The sequence below is a fragment of the Alosa sapidissima genome, chromosome 6 (assembly GCF_018492685.1).
Source record: "Alosa sapidissima isolate fAloSap1 chromosome 6, fAloSap1.pri, whole genome shotgun sequence".
Classification (NCBI taxonomy): domain Eukaryota; kingdom Metazoa; phylum Chordata; class Actinopteri; order Clupeiformes; family Clupeidae; genus Alosa; species Alosa sapidissima.
This window is the reverse complement of record NC_055962.1, coordinates 18,315,483-18,338,788: the sequence shown is the minus strand read 5'-3', so window position 1 is coordinate 18,338,788 and position 23,306 is coordinate 18,315,483. Positions and strand designations below refer to the sequence as shown.

Sequence of the window (23,306 nt, the reverse complement as noted above, 5' to 3'; positions counted from 1 at the left end):
TGTGTCTTTTCTCCTCACACACTCACAGCTTTTAACAGCTGTGTGCCGCACAGCAACAAGTAATAGTAGCCTAGGCAAATGTTAAGTTGATTTGTCATGACTTGCACCTAGCTCAAGTTTGTGTTGCTAACCTACCTAGGCTATGGAATTTAGTTCATTTAGGCCTACTGTTGGGTTTAATGACATTTCCGAAATAAGCTACACAACCGATTGGCCAACTTTTCATCTTGAGAGAGTTCCTTCAGGTCTATCCCGTTAGCTCACTCATCTCTTCTATGATCCCAGAAAGATCTTCTTTGACTTGTTAGTTTTTATGTCATTAGATAACATTTATGTTATCTAATGACATAAAAAAACATAATGAATTGCATCCGTATATACTTGGACTATGTGCGACTATTTTCTGCTTGCCTAAAACTGTGATAATTAAAGCTAATTACTTTCACTTTCTTCTTTCAATTACACCTACACACCACCACTGTAATGACATTAAAGACAAGTGTAATATTTTAAAGATCAATATGAAGTATTCAAATTACTAAATATTTAAAGCTATTAGTATTTAATGCAGATCATAAAAACTATAAATTATTAACTAAATATATAAAGTTTATGAATTCCAAAATATGAAATAGACACATATTACAAGCCATCATTTTCCGTGTGTGTGTGTGTAGGGTCGAGCAGAGACTATGATCGCCACTGATGCGTATGATCACACAGTATTCAATATTACTTATGGCGTCAAAATGGTGGGGGCCCCAAATCAAATCAATACTGCAATTCCCGGTCCATGCACTGACAACAGCTCAGACACGGAATGTATATGGAGAGCGATCAAAAAAAAGTCAGCGTGATGAAACATCTGAAAATCAATGTAAAAAAAGTTTGTCGCACCAGTGCAATCAATGCAAAAAGTTAGTCTGGCGCCCTGACACAGATGTGTACCGAATGTATTCAAATCCAGTCATATACAATAATCAAGCTTTTATGGCGTCCGGACCATGTTTCAAATTCGAGTTCCCACACAATTGACCGTTCGCAAAACCCCGCCCATCGAACGCAGATGAGCCAATGGCAGTCCAGTAGCTCCGTGCAGGCAGACATGGCCTGTCAACTTCACCTTACGGCTCCATAGAAATGTATTGGGAGCCTTGATATTTGTCCGGTTTTATGGGATTTTATAGTGATATTGAGTTGAGTGAGTTGAAAAGGACAGTCAAATGACATATGTAGGATTAACACAACACCGATACACAGAAAAATGCCTTTCAATCTTGATTACGTTTTCTGTAATTATGTTAAATTAGATTAAATTCTCTCGTCCCAGATCTCCACTATTTTAAAGCAAAGGGTTAGTCCTTAGCAAACCATAACTAAACAGTGCTCCACCACATCTATGGATTAAGCCACACAGTCAACTCAATGTAAGTAAGATAAATAAGGATGTTAATTGTTTTCAGCATTGCCAGCATTGTATATAAAATTATTGTCACTTGGAGGAGACTTGTAGATAACTAACGTTAGCACAGTTAGCTAACCGCTGCTAATAACGTGCTAGCTTCGTCACGTCAGAGAAGCATGGGGCTGTGCACTGTAGTGTAACATTTAGCAGCTATTCACCATATAATAATAAAGTTGAAGTGGCTCTGCAATGTAGGCTATGTTTCCGATTTTTGGCAGCACCATGTTCCTTACAGGACATGGCCAAGTGTCCTTGTAACATGTATGCAAGTCTATCTAGCACAGCTAATATTAAAGGAGAATTCCGGTGTGATATTGACCTAAAGTGTATTGAAACATGATACCGAGTGTGAACGTATGTCTCATAGCCCATCTCAGCTTGTCCCCTGCACTCCAAAATCTGGCGCTAGTTAGCCGATGCTACCAACAGCTTTTTCAATAGTGGTGCTTCGGCATCGGGCTAGCCATGCAAATAAATCACTGTTTTACACCCACTTACGAGGCTCAATGTATCTCCACACTTCATTGGTAGACTTCCGAGGGCCCTGACATTTAAAACGAGACATTGAGAACTTTGAAAAAGCACTGGTAGTTTACTTACAAGACGATTTATACAGACAGTATCTTCACGAAGTTTAGCGTTTGCAGCCATCTTGAATTTAGTCACGATAAGTCGAGCAACGAGTAATAATGAACAGGTATGATAAGGGATCAGATTCCAAAAATAATTCAGTGGAAATGCATGGATTCTAGTTTCTTCCAGTAGCAGCAATTGGAGGCAGGGACTGAGCCTGTGATTCTCTGTGCATAGTAAGGTATGGTAAGGTGCTCTAAGGTGCTCTGTGTGAATGAATGAGTGTCATGGTGGTAGTGCAATGGTGATAGTGGTCATGGTGATAGTGCAAATGAGTAAGTCAACAGTGCAACAATGCAGAAATAAAGTAAAGTGTGGCCACAGTTCGGCTGTGGCATGGAGGGGGGGGGGGGGGTTATGCATATGTGCTGATGTGCTAATATAATTACACGCAAACAGTGAGGCATAAAGACAGTGGTACAAGTGGCTAGTGGACAGACAGTACCAAACATGGAGGGGGTGAAGAGGCAGACAGACTATGCAGAGAAGTCTATCTCTCCTCTTCCCTTAAGTGAGGTATTGAACAGTTCAATGGCCCTGGGGACAAATGACTTTCTCAGTCTGTCAGTTGTGCAAGGCAGTGAGCGAAGTCTCCAGCTGATCAGGCTCTTCTGCTTAACAATAGTGCTGTGGAGTGGGTGACACTCATTGTCCAAGATGTTGATCAGTTTGATCAGGGTCCTTTTGTCAGATAGTGAAGTGATGCACTCCAGTTCAGCTCCAACTACAGAGCCAGCTTTCCTTACCAGCCTGTCAATTCGCCCCACGTCCTTCTTCCTTGTGCTTCCTCCCCAGCATACTACTGCATAGAAGAGGACGCTGGCAACAACAGACTGGTAGAACATCCTGAGGAGCTTACTTCACACATTGAAGGACCGCAGCCTCCTCAGGAAGTACAGCCTGCTCTGCCCTTTCTTGTAGAGTGCGTCAGTGTTGGCTTACCAGTCCAGTTTATTGTCCAGGTGGAGACCCAGATACTTGTAGGTGCTAACCACCTCCACATCGACCCCATCAATGTGGACTGGTAGCAGAGTGGGCTTAGACCTGCGGAAATCCACCACCATCTCCTTGGTCTTTGAAGTGTTAAGTTGAAGATGATTGAGTTTGCACCATTGCACAAAGTCCTCCACCAGGCTCCTGTACTCCTCCTCCTGCCCGTTCCTGATACACCCCACAATTGCAGTATCATCAGAAAACTTCTGCATGTGGCATGACTCGGTGTTGTAGCAGAAGTCAGATGTGAACAGGACTGGAGAGAGCACAGTTCCCTGTGCCGCTCCGTTGCTGCAGATCACAGTGTCAGAGAGACAGTTCTTCAGTCTGACGAACTGTGGTCGCTCGGTCAGGTAATCTGTAATCCAGGTTACCAGGTGAGCGTCCACACCCATCTGCAAGAGCTTGTCTCCCAATCTGAGGGGCTGGATGGTGTTAAAAGCACTTGAGAAATCAAAGAACATGATTCTCACAGCACTTTTCCCCTTGTCCAGGTGGGAATGTGTCCTGTGTAGAAGATAAGTGATGGCATCGTCCACGCCCACTTTCTCCTGGTAAGCAAACTGTAACGGGTCTAGTGCATGGCGTACCTGGGGTCTGAGCATGCCTAAGACCAATCGCTCCATTGTCTTCATCACATGTGATGTAAGAGCGACAGGTCTGTAGTTATTAAGCTCACTAGGGTGTGGCTTCTTAGGGACAGGGGTGAGACATGATGTCTTCCACAGTGTTGGAACTTGTCCAAGGCGTAGGCTTAAATTGAAGATGTGCTTCAGTGGCTCCCCCAGTTCAGCAGCACAGGCCTTGAGTAGCCTTGGGCACAGTCCGTCAGGCCCAGCTGCTTTATTGCTGCGCAATTTCTTAAGACCTACCTGCAAACAATGTAAGAGGCCTATGCTGACTGCATCAGTGCTCAAAGTATTCTACAAGTTTATCAGTTAATTGTTAATAACTACAGTAACTAACTTCTATTCAAGTCATATTTCTGGGACTTGCTGGGATATTTTTTTCTATATTTTATTCACTCGTTCAAATGTTCATACAAATTCAAAGTTCTCATCAGGTGAGTGAAAGTGGTCATTTCAGATGTTTTTGCCAGCACTTCATAAAACTCTCATAGTTTGAGAACTTCAAATTATTTGTAGGATATTGCTTGTTCACAACTTGAGCTGTGTATGCAAAGACACAGAGTTCAGAGTTCACACATTTTGAATAAAATACACTTTTGGGACTCCCTGCTAATACTTTTGGGAATGCTATTTTTTATTAGTATTATTTCATTTGAGCTACATTTTACACTGATATGGCATGACTGCAATATAAACACAGCTAACAATGGTATTAAATTGCAGTAGCCTATGATTAAATGTAATGGAATATTCAACTAAGGTAGACTGCTGTTGTTCACAGCACTAAGCTATTTATGGTTACTAATATACTCCGAGTCTCTGGCCCTCTCTTAGAGCCAGGCATAGTAAGCTGGCCCTCTGAAGAAAAAGTTTGGGGACCACTGGTCTAGATCAGGGGTCGGCAACCCGCGGCTCCGGAGCCGCATGCGGCTCTTTGATCCCTCTGATGCGGCTCAAATGATAATGAGTAGGCCTATTTAATTAAAATGTATTTTATTTTAGTTCGTAGGTCTATATGAGTAATTTGTATAACTTCCCACTTCACTTGACTCCGTAACCGTAGCCTGCACAATATTGTTACATTCGCGGTTCGTTGCCATGTCAATATCAAACAAAATCACCGATTTCCCTCCATTTCAGTCAACGAGAACACATGTTATTGTTGATGTGCGCGCTTTCTGTAGGCTAGATAAGGAAAATGTCAAAAAGGAAACGTCAGTGACCACAGCTTGCAAGCGCGAACACAAGCGGCTGAAATGGAAAAGTTTCCATCCGAAGACTGATTCTGAAAACGCGATTCGAAAAACTGCCCGTTATCGCACACTGCAACGAGTTAGTATTGCTGTGTTAACCCTATTCCACTTGCATATGAAAAATATAAAGACAAACCTCTCACGTTTAAGGGCAATTCCGCGCAAAACTGTCACATCCATAACGCCAACACAATGCGATGGTAGGTTATTAGTTGGCATATGGATATATGACAGTTTTGCGTGGAATTGCCCTTAAACGTGAGCGCAGGTTTGTCTTTATATTTTTCATATGTGAGATGAAATCATGACAGCCTCAATTCTTGCATGAAACTTCACCTCACTGAATACAGCCAGACTCCAAGGCCATCATCAAATCTAATCATTGGTAGGCCTAATGTTCAATTTCGCCAATGACATGTTAATGAAAATTGAATGTTGTGTTGTGAACTATGATTAGCCTACTTTGCATACCAAATAGGGGTTGGTGTTTAGCCTACATGGGAAGCCTAAGTCCTATACTTCTGTCATTCCACTTTGCATTTCAAGTTACTTGCACATTACTTTTAAAACTAGTAGAAAATGTATTAAAAAATCCTCTGTTGAATGAAAGTAGCTGTACGTTAAATATCCAAACTTTTTCTTGTAACCGTCTTTATGTGGCTCTTCTGAGATTAAAAAAAAGGTTGCCGACCCCTGGTCTAGATGGATGGAGTAATGGATGGTTGGTGAAATGGCCACCATGTCCCACCAAGGCTGAGACGTCACCAAGGAGGTGGCGGAGTCATGTTTTGGGCCGGGATCATGGGGAGAGAGCTGGTAGGCCCCTTGGTGTAAAAATGACCTCAGCAAAGTAAGTTTCTGACTGACCACTATCTTCCGTGGTACAAAAAGAAGAACCGTGCCTTCCGTAGCAAAATCATCTTCATGCATGACAATGCACCATCTCATGCTGTAAAGAATACCTCTGGGTCATTAGCTGCTATGGGCATAAAAGGAGAGAAACTCATGGTGTGGCCCCCATCTTCCCCTGACCTCAACCCTATTGAGAACCTTTGGAGCATCATCAAGCAAAAGATTATGAGGGTGGGAGGCAATTCACATCCAAGCAGCAGCTCTGGGAGGCTATTCTGACATTCTGCAAAGACATTAAGCATAAACTCTCCAAGAACTCACAAGTTCAATGGATGCAAGAATTGTGAAGGTGATGTCAACGAAGGGGTCCTATGTTAACATGTAACTTGGCCTGTTAAGATGTTTTTGATTGAAATAACTTTTCAACAAATTACCATTTTTAGTTCTTTACATCTAATAAAATGTCTTGAAACTCTGTTGTGCATAATAATTTGGTACAGTGCATTTTAGTTTTTGAAAAAAATACTGTTATCATTGGGAGGTTTGTTCAGTAAAATTCAAATTATACTCTAACGGTTGATGACTTGAAGATTATACTGACTGTCATTTGCATCAACTATTTAGGAAACTCTGAGAAAAATGTAAGTTGCATAATAATTTGGAACGCAGTGTATTCCTGTTTATGAGTTAAGCATCAGCAATATTGTCAGTGAATTTTAGGCTGCAGTACCTACATTCTTACTGTACAGACTGGGCTAACTGAGCCATGACATTAACACAGATGTATGTAACGAATGGTGATTCTTGGGTTTCTTTACACCCATACTTCTTATTGTTTTGCTGTGATACTACAGTTGCAGTCGAGTTTAATCCTGGAATGTACCTGGGAGGAGCAAACCTCCCCCGATCCTACTACACCTTTTACATGGCCTTCCACTGGGGATCCGAGACCACCAATGGATCCGAGCACATTTATAACGACAGACGCTACCCTATGGAGGTACACACACACACACACACACACACACACTGATACACAGACAGAAAGATGTTCCTGTAATTTATAGATAGTTGGTGGTATCCTGCTGCGCTTTACCTTTTTTGAGGTGGTTACCATGGGCGAAAACTCATTAAATTTGGCACTCAAAACAGATGTGTGCAGTGTTTCCCACAGAATTGGATTAAATTTGTGGCGGTAGCTGACTTGGACAACGTCTCACATAAGACGCTCGTGAGTAACACAGTTAAAAGGCTGCTGATGTGTGGATGCAATTCATAATGTTTTCTACATAGTTATTTACATCGGGATTTTGTAAACATTCAGTGTCAGTCAATAAAATGAGCCCTTAAACGAAACAAGCAGCTGTAAGTAGGCTACGCATGCTAAATTCAACATCTAAACAGTATTCTAACGTTAGCTTTGAGATACTGCTTGATTGCATAACTTAACTTAGTATGCTACATTGAAGAGACTAAATTATGTTGTGATAAGACCTTAGCAGAGTTAACTTCAATGCAGCAGTTTTGAACAAATTTGCGCAGCATGGTCACGATGCTAAGCGGATTTAATAGCAATTAAGCCAGACATCTTCTGCAATGCTTCTATGTGGCAACAACAATCCCTCAACAATATTGAATATTTTGTTAAATGCACATGCAGAGGAGGGGCAGCAGGCTACGAGAGAGAGCGGGGCGGGGTAAGGAAAGGCTGCGTGCGTAAATAGCGCAGCTCAATGGCAATGCAAGGATTTGATCTTATATTTAATTTAATTTAAATTAAATTAAACATAGAATATTAATATGTGGTGGCCGATTTTGATTTAATGGCGCACCGCCACAGATTAGTCAATGTATGGGAAACACTGGTGTGCGATAAGACGGCGAAGCCGCCAAACAGGAAGTGAGCTCATATCTCGGCAAGGATTTGATGTATGAAGTCCAAACTTACTGTGTGTTGTTAAGCATCAATAACACACAAAAAATAAATACATAAATAAATAAATAAATAAAAACAAAGCAAAGTGTTATTTAAAAAAAAAAAAATGAAAACTTGGTACAGGGACTTGGTAGCCTGGGTGCCATTCCGAACTTAGTCTCGCCCACAACATTTGAGGTCGGGAAGTTCGGTCTGGCATTGCTCCATTGTGGAGCAAGTATGCTCGCCCTAGATCGGGCGGACCAATCAAATCGGGCTTTACGATGATGGACAGGTGAGCAACAGTGCCTGGTCTATCACGTCATCTGAGCACGCTTAGATTAGGCTTATGTTTGAAACAAAAACGCTGTGGCTAGAAGGATACATGGCTTTTAAGACCCCATATGGAAAATGCATATTATTTAATGAGGTTTTATCACTGAAAACGATTATTTCTGAAAACTTTGGCCGAAGTTGAGATGTGGGAAAACTCATGGTTTCACTTTCATCAAGGGAAAACAGGGCTGTTGCATTGCGACATGTTCCCTCGTTCGTTTGAAATCTGATTGACCACCTGTTCGAGGGATTTGCGACAGCTTTTCCCAGCTGTGTAACATGTTTGTAGCATATCAGTGTTCAGAATTATTTTTAAAAACGGAGAGGATATAGGCTATCAGTTTTTTTCCTAATAGCCTACCCTACTCTCCTATCTCTTAGATTTCGCTAATGAGTGTTGTAGGCTAAGAGTTATTGACGGCACCAACTTTTACAAAAGACCAGAAAACAATGTTAAGGCATTTGTGGAGAAGAAGGATGGTTTGTGTGTTTTCTTCCTACACCTCACGGTAAGCTATTTTGTTGCTCTGATTGGTTACATCTATCCAATTGAGTGCAGAGGCATTCCCCCCCTGTATAGGTTGAAACACGCCCCATAATTATGTCCCAATGGAGCAGTATCAGACTCATATTCTGACTAGAATTGAGTGTGACTACGTCAGGCTAGTGACTTGGTACCTGATTGTGAGGACGCACTAGAAAATTGGCGTCATTTGGCCTCTAGAGGGTGCTGCAATACAAGAAGTGAGCTCGTATCTCAGCAACGCTTTGATGTACGAAGTTCAAACTTGGTATAGGGACTTGGTACCTGATTGTGAGGACGCACTAGGAAAGTGGCACATTTGGCCTCTAGGGGCGCTGTAATACAGGAAGTCAGCTCGTATCTCAGCAACGCTTTGATGTATGAAGTCCAAACTTGGTACAGGAACTTGGTACCTGATTGTGAGGACGCACTAGGAAAGTGGCATCATTTGGCCTCTAGGGGCGCTGTAATACAGGAAGTGAGCTCATATTTCAGCAATGCTTTGATGTATGAAGTCCAAACTTGATATAGGGACATAGTAGTTGACTGTGAGGACATGCAAGGAAAGTGGTCTCATTTGGCCACTAGGGGTGCTGCTATAAAGAAAGTGAGCTCATATCTCAGCAACGCTTTGACGTCTGAAGTCCAAACTTGGTACAGGGACATGGTAGGTGACTATGTGAATGCACGAGGACATTGGTGTGATTTGGCCTATAGGGGCGCTGTAACAAAGTAAATGAGCTGATATCTCAGCCATTCTTTATCCAATTGCCATGAACGTTGCAGTGAGTGCTTGCTCATGCCATGCCAATGCCATTCCTGCTACATACAAAACTTTTGAGTCTAATATTCTTCCATAGCATGGTAGGCTATTTTGTGAATGAATAATGTAGAAACAAAGTTTGGTCTGCATGGATATTTGCGCTCTCAAAATGATCTACTTTCATGATGTCTTCAACATTACATTTTGCATGTCTTCTTGCTGCAGATCAGACATCCTGCCGATAATTCAGTCACAGTGGTGGTGAAGGCAAACATTCGTCCACGCATTTAGTTGATTATTAAATTGATCTGTTTTACTCCACAACTTTGTAGGGAATTTGACACCATCGCTTGCTTGTTCACTAAAGCCACGGCAGAGTTAATGGGACGCAAGGATGTGACCGCCTAGCCTCGCGTTCAAATAAACATACGTTGTTTTACATATTTTACACGGCGTAGGCTACAGGCTACATATTTTCACAAGTTTATAATGTAAGGATGTATTAAAGCTTAACACTGTTGTACAGATATTTGAATCTTATAATATTCATTTTTAAGAAATTGTAAACAATATTTTATTAATACATATTTTTAAACAAAACCAGGGAGCCAACAGAGGGTGGCTAAAGGGCCGCGGATTGCCGACCCTCGTCATAGATAGATACTTTATTTATCCCGAGGGAGATTTTAGAAACTTTATTCTTCCTCCACAGTCTCTACTCAAGGACAGAAGTTTGGCATAACTTTGTTTCTTGTGTGTTTGTTTGTATTTATGTATCTATGTGAAAATTGTACAGCCTTTGAGTGAGTCTCTCTGAATGTTTTAACACTCTGTAAAGCGCCATGAGACATGTGTAATGTTTTGGCACTCTATAAGTGAAATTAAATTGAAATTGAGTGTATTGAAAAGCGCTATACAGTATAAATGAAATGTATAATCATTATTATTATTAGTGCTGTCTATAGATGACTGCTACTGTGTGTGTGTGTGTGTGTGTATGTGTGTGTGTGTGTGCGTATATGTGTGTTTGTGTGTGTGTGTATGTGTGCTTTTAGATGCAAATCTTCCACCTTGTGCCCCCCTACCAAACCTTGAATGAGGCTGCTTTCACGGAGAGGCAGGCAGTGGCCGTTTTGGCCGTTTTCGTTGATGTGAGCATCCATTCTATTTTCCAAATCAAATCAAATGCATTTTTATTGTCACGTACTGTACAACCATACAAATATGCAGTGGAATTCTTATTCATAGTCACCTAACTCCTAACAATGACTGTGCATTATTTCAAGACATGAAGTACTCCAGAAATTTAAGCAATGCAAGCATACATTTTTATGTAGGTAAAGCAGCATGGAGAAGTGGGTGTGATTTGGATGACTGGGTCTGATTGGGATGACTGATTATTATGGGATAACTGGGATCTTTGATGATTTTTCACCTCCATGTCGGTATCCAACTTCCCGGTCTGAAATGACAACGTCTCCTTCACTGTGTGAGTGTGTGTGGACTGTGGTTATGTGGGTGTGTGTGAGTTTGTGGATATGTAGGTGTGCGAGTGTGTGTGAGTCTGAGTGTATGTGTGTGTGACTTTGTGTGGATTGCGATTATGTTGGTGTGTGGGAGTTTGTGGATATGTGGGTGTGCAAGTGTGTGTAAGTCTGTGTGTGAGTGTATGTGTGTTTGTGTGAACTGCGGTTATATGGGTGTATGGGAGTTTGTGGATATGTGCGTGTGTGAGTGAGTGTGTGTGCGGTCATGTGGAAGATTGTGGAAATGTGGGTGTGTGAGTCTGTGAGTTTGTGTTGAATGCAGTTATGTAGGTGTGTGGGAGTTTCTGGAGTGTGGATATATGGGTGTGTGAGTGTGTGTGTGTATATGTGTGTGTGTGTGTGTGTGTGGGTGTTGGGGGGGGGGGGGGGGGGGGGGGGGAGTTTGTGAGTGTGTGTGGACTGCGGTAATGTGGGTGTGTAGGAGTTTGTGGATATGTGGGTTTATAAGGCGGGGATCACACTGACCAGTGGCAAGCGGCAGCTTCCCTATTGTTCTCTATGGTGGGGCAGCAGCGGAACGTGGCAGCGCTAGCGGAATGGTGGCAGTGCTAGTGGAACGGTGGCAGTGGAACGCTAACGTTGAACAAGCTGAGCGTTGAACTTGGTTCAACTTTCAAAGCGCAACGCGAGTGTATTCAATCATCAGGTTAGGCAAACCGTTTGTGTGGCTTAGGAACAAGATAGAACTTATTATGGTCTGAGCGTTGCGTTACGCTTGCCGCTGGCCAATGTGATCCCCCCACCTAAGCGTGTGTGTGTGTGTTGTTAACCATTCTCCTGTGTCTAGATTGGTCCTGAGGACAATCCCGTCTTTGAGACAATCTCCAGGGCTGTCCCGACTATCCCTCTAGCAGGTATGTGTAACGGTGCTCACACATTGTCCCTCTACCAGGTACGTGTAGATAGATAGATAGATAGATAGATAGATAGATGGATAGATACTTTATTGATCCCCAGGGGAAATTCAAGAAAAGACGGTGCTTACACACGTTTGTGCTGACTGCAGTGCTGGAGATGCATCTCGTTCACTTTACATGGGCTTACGTCATACGTTGCTGAAGTGTGTTGTGGTTCCGTTGTGTTGCTCTGCTATGCAAGCTGTCTGCTGTCTGCTATGACAGCAATGCAAGGCACCAGCCAATCAAATTATGGTTACGCTTCAAGGTATACACCATAGACACACCTCTGAACGTCGGGAAAACCCACCGGCAAGCAGTAACGCAAGAGACTAAGGTTAGTCCATCACAATCTCAGAGCACTGACAAGGCACACTACAAGGAGGCTTCCATGTTGCAAAAACCGCACAGTGGAAAAGGGCTGTCATTCAACTGGGCACAATTGCACATAATTTGGTTAAATAATTAGAGAGATTTTTAACTTTTAGAAGAACTTGACGAAGGTTGACATTAAAGAACAGTTTGTCATCAGTGTTTTTCTATAAATGTCACAGAAATGGTGTGACTTGAAAGGAACACGCCAACATTTTGGGACATTACCTTATCATTACCCTATCTCCCAGAGTGAAAAGTTGATACATACCCTTCTTGTCTCTGTGCCTGCAGTAACTCAGTCTGACACACCCACCACTAGCCTAGCTTAGCACAGTGCCTTGAAGTGGCTGGCTCCAATTATCCTGCAGCTCCTAATAGTGACAAAAGAACTTCAACATTTTCCTATTTACATGCTTTGATTTGTGTAGATACAATATGTATGAACAACAATCCTAAATGAAACACAGCCATATTCTAAACATATACTGTACATACTCATACTTAATACGTATTAGTGTTATGCCTAGTATTAGTGTTATTTAGTATCAGTGTTATTTAGTATTAGGATTAGTGTTATTTAGCATTAGTGTTATTTAGTATTAGTGTTATGCCTAGTATTAGTGTTATTTAGTATTAGTGTTATTTAGTATTAGTGTTATGCCATTCAAAGCATTCAGGGCTTAGCCTAAAACTTAGCAGGAGTTCAGCGGTGTCACCCCCAGGGAAACACAGAAGTGCCCAATCTTCATGATTTTGCATATATTCCTTCCCAGCTAAATGACGCGTGTGCCTGCTTACTACAGCGACTATAATTTGTTACATAATGACTAACGGTTTGTAATAACACGCCTAACCGGATTGTTTGCAAATGGTGTTTTTTTTTTTTTTCCACTTCTTTTCATTTCCCTTTTCGTCAGGATATTGGTGAACTTTACATGACTTTTGTTAATCATGGACACTCTTTATCTCCACTCCAATACGTTTCAATGACATCTAAAAGGTCATTGCTCTCTTCACGGAGCGGTTTAGAATGTATCGGAAGACTCGTGTATTATTAGGAGGGAGCCTGCAGTCTGTCACTGTTCAGATGACAGACATAAGTAATGTGTGTTGTTTATTTAGGATAGGGAGGGTGCTTTTAGGGACCTGGGGGGATTTTTGTTATACTGAAGGGGGGTTACACACTGCCAAAGTGCTTCTTTTCACATGTGACCTTAAAGGCAAGAAAGCACTTCATTCCGTTATGAGCACGTCTCGTCACTACTCTCTTTTGTTTGTTTTATCTGGATATGTCTGATGGTAACGCACGTAATGTCGAGTTTGATGTGGGCTCATCACCAGTACGATTTTCAAGCTGGAATGTTAAGGGGCTCAATGGACCAATTAAAAGGGCACATGTTTTTTCTCATTTAAAAAAGCTAAAGGTGGACATAGTGTTTTTACAAGAGACCCACCTCACAGCTGCAGATCAGATTAGGCTCAAGAAGAATTGGGTTGGGCAAAGTTTTCACTCCAGCTACAACACTAAATCTCGAGGGGTATCAATATTAATTCATAAAAAATTGTATTCACTTCATCCAAAATAATCTCTGATCCTCAAGGCCGATATATAATAGTATCAGGCTCTCTCTTTTACACTCCTACTGTACTTGTAAATGTATACGCCCCTAACTGGGATGACCGCAGCTTTATTTCTAAACTAATATCCCTCATACCAGATCTGGACACACACAGGCTAATCCTAGCTGGCGATTTAAACACTGTAATTGACCCTACTATGGACCGTTTATGTCCCAAAACTCTTACTCGATCTAAAATGTCCCAAGTCCTTTCTGATTTTATATGTAAGATTGGTTGTGTGGACCCATGGAGGTTTTTGTACCCACTGAAGAAGGATTTTTCCTTCTATTCTCACGTGCATCATACATACAGTAGGATAGACTATGTTTTTATTGGCAAGACACTTCTTCCCGCAGTTGAAAAAGCAGAGTACATGGCCATTGTTGAGTCAGACCATGCGCCTGTAATCCTTGATCTTACATTTTCCCAAAATCTTCCACTGCATAATACCTGGAGATTGAATACTGCCCTACTAGCTGATGATAATTTTTGTAAACGCATTTCAGGGGCAATAGACAAATTCATATCATTCAACAGAACAGATTCAATTTCCCCATCCATTCTAAAGGTGGTTATAAGAGGTGAGATAATTTCATACTCCACATCACGCAATAAGGAAAGGAAAAAGAAGGAGCAAGAACTTATTTCAGCAATTAAAAAAATAGACCACCAATACGCTGCATCCCCAACACCGGAATTAAACAAAATTAGAATTGAACTGAAAACTCAATATGACTTGTTATCATTGGAAAGAACTGAAAAACACCTGCTATGGTCCAAAGGACATTACTACGAGCATGGTGATAAGGCTGGCTGTCTTTTGGCCTATCAATTAAAATGTAGAGCCGCCTCACGTCTGATCCCACAAATTCGCAAATCTTCACAAGTCTTATCTGGAGACCCAAAGGAAATAAATGCCACCTTTTAAAGAATATTACTCAGACTTGTATACATCCACATTCCCACGTGACACCTCACCCATGAATGAGTTTTTAGATAGCCTTGACTTCCCCTCTCTAGAAGACGCTGCCAGAGATGATTTAGACAGACCTTTACAATTGCAGGAAATCATTGATGCCATTAAGAGCATGCAGAGCAGTAAAACTCCAGGGCCTGATGGCTATCCTGTTGAATTTTATAAAAAAATAAGTAAACAACTTGTTCCAATTCTATTAGAAATGTTTAATCATTCATTAACACAAAAAAGTCTTACTGAAGCCTCCATTTCACTCTTTCTAAAACCAGGTAAAGACCCACTTGAGTGTGGTTCCTATCGACCCATCTCTCTTTTAAATACAGATGTTAAGATATTAGCTAAACTCCTTGCCCTAAGGTTAGACAAAGTCATATCTCCTATTATCTCAATGGACCAAACTGATTTTATGAGAAACCGACACTCTTTTATAAATATCGGGAAACTGCTTAATGTTGTCCACTCCCCAGCGTCCAGGGAGGTGCCAGAGATGGTTGTCTCCCTGGACGCAGAGAAGGCGTTTGACAGGACAGAAATGGCTTACTTATTTGCAGTATTAGAAAGGTTTGGCTTTGGTACTACATTTACCTCTTGAATCCGACTGTTATATACCTCCCCCAAAGCATCAGTGGTGACGAATAGAGTGGCTTCTCAATTCTTTCCTTTGTCAAGGGGCACACGACAAGGTTGCCCCCTAAGCCCTCTGTTGTTTGCGCTGGCCATAGAGCCCTTGTCCATCAAGCTAAGGTCTTCTACTGATATACATGGCATCCATAGGCTAGGAACTGAGCACAAGTTATCTCTTTATGCTGACGACCTGTTGTTGTACATTTCAGATCCAGTTTTGAATACTTTAAAAGAGTTTGGTGTGTTCTCCGGGTACATATTAAACTTAAGCAAAAGTGAATGTTTTCCTGTAAACACTTTGGCACTTCAACTTTCAGACAGTGAACTTCCTTTCCATACATCAAAATCAGGCTTTAGATATCTTGGTATAAATATCACCTGTTCTTTCTCAGACCTTTACAACAAAAACATCATCCCTCTTGTCAATAATTTAGAATCTGATATTAAAAGATGGTCTACACTCCAGTTGTCACTTGCAGGTAGAGTGAACTGCATAAAAATGAATGTGTATATCTGGCTGAACGGGAGGCCCAGGGCAGTCGTGTCCGAACTCCAATGATACAAAGCCGGATTTCCCCTTTAATCCCAGGCCCAAATCCTTTTTGAAAATCCTCAAACTATCGACAGCACTGCCAAAATTAGGTCAATCTTCCCACTAATGAGGAAATAGAAATGTAAAGAGATCTAATCCAATGTCCCCTCTGTGTCTGTGTGTGTGTGTGTGCACGCACACGTGCGTCTGTCTATCTATCTCTGTGTGTGTGTGAAAGGAGATGAAAAGTTTATCGATCCATTCCCTCTCCGTGACCTACTGCCCAATGACACCTCCAAGTTCTACCAATACACAGGAAGTTTGACTTTTCCAGAATGCTTATATGCCGTTGAGTGGATAGTGTTTCAAGAGCCCATCTATATCAGCCAAAAACAGGTATGTGTATGTGTGTCTAAATGAGAGAGAGCGAGTGTGTGTGTGTGTCTCTGTGTGTGAATGAGTGAGTGTGTGTGTGAGTCAGGGATGGAAATTAAATATTTTGTCCACCTGCCACTGTGGCTGGTGGATTCCAAAATATATCAGCCACTCAACTTTTTCCCCAGCCACTAGAGATATGGTATGAAAATGTGATATCATGATTATAGTAATAGTGATCACGGTTATCTGCATTATTGTGATATGATTAAAATGTGCTGACAGAACTCAAAATTGGCCTGTCCTCCATGCACAGTAGCAACAAAACTAAAGGTCAACCGAAGGGCATTCATATGCCATAGTGTCATAAACGTGGTGTGGCTCCTTCAAGACAATCCGGTAACACTTTACTTGACAGTATCGACTTTATGACATGTTCATGACAGTGTCATGTCACTCTTACGTCGATACTGTCAAGTAAAGTGTAACCGACAATGCTTTGGCGCAAGTTCTGGAGCTATCCAACTTGATCTAACTATACTATATAGCCTACATCATCTGATTGTAATATTTACAGATATCTAGGCTATATGTAACATTTAACATTTATTTTCTATTTGGCCTGTTATAAAATCATGCGTTGACCAATTTTGTGGTCAATGCATTGACCACAGCTCTGTTTTAAGAAACTTAAATACATGCATGCTACATTGACAAACTCTTAACCATGAGCTGTATATTATTAAGTGTGCTTGCTGCAAAGCAGCACACTTATTGTTCTTCTTAAGTTTTATTAAGTGTGCTTGCAAAGCAGCACACTTATTGTTCTTCTTAAGTTTTATTATTATTATTTTTCCCGTCTCCCTAATTTTTTGTCAGCCCTAGCGCCTAGGCCCTTTGAGACAGAGACACCGTTCCAACTTTAAAACGTCCGGTCAGTACCGGTGTAAGTTGGTCGCGAAGATGACGTCAGGTGGGCGTGCCGTTCGTCCGCCATATTGGATTGAACAGAAAGCGAAACTAAATTTTCACAGGTCACAAATTTGGTCCGAACGCCACGAAACTTGACGTACATTATCCTTGGACCAAGCCTCACAAATGTTAGCGGAAGGATTTTTGATTTTCGAAAGCGTTTGCCCGTCACAGCCAAACGAAATCGGCGGCGAAGCTCCGAAACAGGAAGTCGTCCATATCTCAGGAACACTGTCACATATCGATACCAAATTTTGTATATGAACTGGGGACTCCAGTGAGGGTGCATAGGCAAAAAAAAAAAAAAGAAATATTCCAAAAGTTTCCATCATTTGGCAAACCACCCACGGGTATTTGGTAACTCACACCATTCACCTTTTCACCATTCACCTTCTATCACAATGCCTTCCATGTATGCACAATGTCTCAGAGCAGACACAACGTTTCCAGGCAACCTTGCCCAATCATGAAATCCTTGCTCTGCCATGGGATAGTATGGACTTACGAACTGAAATGGCAAGGAGAACAGTAGCTATATATAGCTTACATAATAGAGTTGTTTTCACATTGACGGTATTCAAATTAAATTTTTCATTATTGTTACATATCATGATGGGAGAGTATTATTAAAAATGTTACAAGTATGCAAATGCATATGTTTACGGGCATTTAGGTTTTACTGTGTTGTTTTGTTGTAAAGACATGCAAGGCATTCTGGGCCATGTAATGAACAGTGGTCGGCAGCACTCCATAGGCTACGTATTAATATGAATAGGTGTTTCTGTAAACCTAGGGACAATAAACAGCTATCTCTGTTACAAAAACGAGCTGGTAATCGCTCATTGAAGAGGGAACTATGATAAAAAAGATTGTTTTCCTAAAAGCATGGAGTTGACGAAAGAATAAACGAGCAATGTCACGTTAATGTTAAATAGCCTACCTATCTGAACGCTAGGTGGCAACGTTGTATTACATTTCACTAGTGTAGCCTACTTGAAATACGGTGTGAGATTCACAAGTAATGAAGGTGCAAATATTATGTAATTTATCATGGGAAATTATTGGAAATGTTATTTCTTGTTTATTCTTGCAAACCACACACATCCATTCGGAATCACACGTACACATTTAATACTGGAAGACTGTCATTTCGTTTATTTGATGTTGCTAAGCAACGGGGACAGACTTCTGAGCAAAGATTCTAGAACAGAGCTTCAGAGAGACACGTTTTGAGTTCGTGGCCAAGTACCTAAAATATCGATTTCCATGTGTATGTGCTGGATGGTGTGCTTCCTTTATGAAAGTAAGTGTTTTATACATTTAACGTTACAGACATAATGAGTCATGTTGTAGTGGTCCACATAAATGTGCCCCTTCTGTTATTAGAATGCTGAGCAGAGATTTTAACATCTTTCATTTCTTGTGTGGCTAGAAGCTAGCTAGCTAGGTCATAGGGAGATGTTGTTGCTGGTTATGAGATTTATGTTGCTTAGCGTAATGCCATGGTCATTTGATATGAGATGCTTGTACTCGTAACTTCGTCACTCGTAACTTTAGGACTCCTATTTTTTTTTACTAAGTAATTCAGGAAGCATTTTAGCCCTAAAAGTAGCGCCTGAGTCTGTGACAGCTTAAGCGAGGACTCCTAATAAGACCGATTCACAAACAATGTTTTGTTGTGGCATTTCACGTCGCGATGTTTTGAAATGCGTCCAACAATCACGAGGGAACAATTTTGCATTGTAGGCATAACTAAGGGATGCAGTAACACCACCAACAACAACCAAAACTAGCCTACTCATTGTTTACATGTACATTAAATGTAACGTTTCATTGTGAATCAAATTAAAAGATTCTCCTCTTTGCAAACGTTGGCATAGGCATATGGTGACAGATTAATTTAATAATGTTGCTACGTGAATCACGGTAAGCGTGAATGAAGTGGCCACTTCTTAATGGGACTCACTGTATGGAAGTAGTCTAAGTAAAATAGAGATGTTTAAAATAAGATAAAGTTAGGATATGCCCGCTTGACAACGGAAGAGATAACTGGCCTTTGGCCATAGCAACCATCCATTTAGAACGACTGGCCTTCATAGCAACCAAGGATCTTAGCTGTGATTCATGTAGCTACAGTATGCATGCAATGTGATGCAAAGTATAGAAAGGTGATGAAATATACAGAGACAGGTCAAGAAATATAGTGCAATGTAGACAGTAGTATATAGTTGATTTACAGAAGGTGGTTTAGAGTAATATGAATTAAATATAAATATGTGCAGTGTATTAGCAGTTATCTCATACAATAAGTAGAATAATGTATGTAGATGTAGCAGTAACATTATAATAGTATAAATAATAATATAGATATATGCAGTGTATTAACAGAATATAATAAAACAGATATGTACATAACATACAGCTATGTGCAGTGTGGAAACAGTGTCATTGTAGTGCAGAAACAACATTATAAGAGTAGTAAGAATAAGTCTATGTGCAGGATGAATAGTATAAAGATCAGTAGAATAACTATGTATAAATGTAATTACAGTAGGCTTTAATGTCACGTAAAAAGTACAACCAAAGCTGAGCTTGATCAACTAGAACGTCTAAAGAACCAGAACTTGAGTGTAGTTTTTTGCTGGGTCCCAGGCCATGTTGGTCTGAGGGGAAATGAGAAAGCGGACAGTGCTGCTAAGCAAGCCCTCAATGAAGAAGTCACAGAATCTCAAATCCCTGCCCCAGACCTTAAACCTATACTGAACTCTTACATCTCAGATAAGTGGCAATCTGAATGGGATTAATGTACCAACAACAAGCAAGGAATGTGAATTTTGGCACATTTTCATGATCCACTGGGTCGTTATGGGCCACACAAAATACGGTGTTGCTAAAATTACTCCTATTGTGGCTATTAGAGACATGCGCGCACACAAAAACATCACTAATGTTGTGGACATTCCTTTATTCTGAGATGCATCAATAGGCTCTCAAAATAATCCCAAACAGACATAAGGTCTTTATAGAGCAAATCTATATAGATTATTTGTCAAATAAACCAGTAAAACAGAATTAGGGGATGGAATATATAACATTCACACTCATAGCTCATATTTTTTAAATAAATCAGTGAAAAAGTATCCTGACAAACAAGCAGCATTTTAATGCCTTAGTCATTATTTCATAATTTCAAATTTTTCTTACCTGATAGCCCAGTTTGAGAGGTGCAAGACGCGTGACATTATTTATTTTTGCAGCCAATCACTGCTGTTGTTTTATTTTATTGATTTGATTTTAGTCATAGAAGCTAAATTTGAAGGCAGGCCACAGGTAAAATCCAACGAACTGCATTCACCCCACAAGGCAATAGTTGAATAGAGCTTTTGAGGTATTGCCACTGCTCCAACACTGAAAGGCACTGTTAGAATGCTTGGATCAAGCCAGGTTCAGCATAGCGTATGTCACTGTCTGCTCACGTTGGTGACCGGACCAGGGCAAGCACACTTTCGCAGTTCCCGCCGGAAATGCAGTCTAGTCTAATTCTAATATTTACAGATATCTTGACAATGTAAGCACAGCTCAGTTTTAAGAAATGTTTAAAGCCCAAAGTTGGAGACCATGTTGAATTTTGCTACAATTTATTTCAAAACCGGTATATTTTTAAGTTATTTTTCTCGCGAACTGCCTCTCTTTCATGAGATATCTGTGTGATGAGTACTTCTCAAGGAGTTCAACAGAGAAGAATAGGTGAATTTGGACACGCTTATTTCTATTGTCAAAAAGTGAAGCGCTACGCCATGCTGCGGGGAGACTGCGGCTCACTGGTAGTTATTTTAGGTCATTTCAAATCCGCGCAATTTACTTTATAGGCATTACACGATATCCCTACGATACACTTTCTTATTTTTAACGGTCAGGGCCTATGAAATTTCCTCCGAATCTGACTGTATATTTGGGGTATACTAGCTCTATCCTACCCGCCACAGTGGCTGGTAAGTTGACCAAATTCACCCGCCAGTGCACAAATTCACCCACATTTGGCTCATGGTGGGTGCTAATTTCCATCCCAGGTGTAAGTGTGTGCGTATGTGTGTGTGTGTGTGCAGTATAATAAAAGCTGATAGAAATCTTTCTCTTGTACACTCTCTTTCCCATTTCTTTCTCTCTCTCACACACACACAACACATAATTTTTGTTTCCGCTGCCGTTGCAGTATAATCGCTTCATCGGAACAGTGTACCATCATGAGCCAGAGGAGGGTGAGGAGCCGAGACTGCTACTCCAAAACTATCGGCCAACGCAGGCCCTGTTTGACCGGATACTGATTGCCAGTGCTAACGCCGCCGTACCAATGTTCTCCTCATCTCACAGCCTAGTTGCCAGTCTCCTGGCCGTCCTCTTGACCAGCCTGGTGTCCCTCCTGCTCCCGAGGATGACATGAGGCTCAGTCTCCTGTGTGTGCTTGTGGGTCATACATACATACATACATACATACACACATATGGATAAAATTTACTTTTACTTTACTTAAGCGTTTCCTGTGTGTGCTTGTGGGTCATACATACATACAGTGTTGGGAAAGTTCACTTTCTATGTGAACTAGTTCAAAGTTCAGTTCACAAGTTTTAAAATGAACTAGTTCATAGTTCTTTTTTTCCATATGTTGCTGCGAGCTATTATTTTTCAAAAGTATTGCCACAGCCCATATAGAACGCAAGTTAATGGGATTTGGGTCGAGGATCTGTCTTGACTGTCTTTTGATTTTTTTTTTTTTATTGGCTTGCACATACCTTGAAAGGCTAGCCGGGTGCTTTAGTTCAATGTGCCGTTTCAGGTTTGCTGTGGATGTGACTGAAGTGCAGATTTTCTTTTTGAAAGCCGGCGGGCAAAGTTTGCACAGAAATGTAAGATTTTTCCCATCCTCACCAACCTTGTCATAAAACTCGTTTAAATGATCATACTTCTTTGACCTGAGGCCCAGTCAGGGCATACCTACATGAATGAATTTTTGAAATTTTATGCATATACATTGAACACTCTAGCGCCACCACCAGTTCAATGCTGGACATGTGTTCATGCGCATGATCCTTGACACTGATTTTCACAATTAAGGTAGCGTCTGAATCCTTGGACCATCCCGAGTTCATCGACTCCTATCCGGTCACTTTCCGCAATATTGGACCTCCGCCATATTGGATTTAGTCCAAACTCTACGAAAAGTTTCAGCGCTTACAAATTTCATCCGATTTTCACGGAACTTGGCGGAGATGATCTTCTGCCCGAGCCGCACAAACGATACTTGCCAGATTTTTCAATTTCATTTTTGTTTGACTGAAAAGTGTATCTAGCGACTGACAACAAATCTGGCGACTTTTTCGTGTGTCTGGCGACTTTTGTTTTCTTTTTGCGTTATCCTTCGGTTTGCCCAGGCTGACTGCAGCAGCAGCTCAAAGCGTGAGAATCTTCTCGCAAAGATGGCAAACTCTGTTTGGTTGTTGAAATGTCAGAAAATCTCTCCTCTCATGCCTGTTTCGTTAGTGAATTACTGTACATCGCGAATTTGCCCAAAGCGTTGCCCCATGATTATAAAAGGAATGACTGGCCTATATAGTATCCGCCCATTTTATTACAAGAAAGTAGATGTTCTATAGATCTAAGCCAAAGTCCTTTTAGGCAAGTCCCTCCACTCGACGGCCATATACCAACGTTTTATGGGCACTCATTGGGCACAGTCTTTGGGTCGAACTGCGCGTGCGCAAGGCTTCACGACACCAATCTTGCTCCAGCGGCGAGATCACAACACATGATTGGCACGATGTCTTCACAACACACCATATGATTGGCTCAATGTATTCACATCACACCACATGATTGGCTCAATGTATTCACATGTCGACGTTTTGCCGAGGAAGGGGTGGGATATGTGTAGACAACGGCCATATTGGCGTGACAAACTAGCCCTATGCATTTCTATGGAGTATTTTTTGAGTGCTGTGTCTCCTCATTAGAAAGTCTCTGTCTAAGCTC

The 23,306-nt window shown here is 41.2% G+C and overlaps 1 protein-coding gene across 2 annotated transcripts in view; it reads left to right on the top strand.

Annotated features, from left to right (window-relative positions):
* Window positions 1-21,805, top strand: part of LOC121712364 (receptor-type tyrosine-protein phosphatase gamma-like) — a 66,759-nt gene extending 44,954 nt beyond the window's left edge. For both annotated transcript variants that reach the window (XM_042096617.1, XM_042096618.1), the window contains exons 5-9: window positions 6,680-6,825; window positions 10,418-10,513; window positions 11,697-11,763; window positions 16,171-16,328; window positions 21,493-21,805. In XM_042096617.1, the coding sequence (XP_041952551.1) occupies window positions 6,680-6,825; window positions 10,418-10,513; window positions 11,697-11,763; window positions 16,171-16,328; window positions 21,493-21,720 (695 nt within the window). In that variant the 3' untranslated portion in view covers window positions 21,721-21,805. The remainder of the gene's footprint in view (window positions 1-6,679; window positions 6,826-10,417; window positions 10,514-11,696; window positions 11,764-16,170; window positions 16,329-21,492) is intronic.
* Window positions 21,806-23,306: the final 1,501 nt, after the last annotated feature.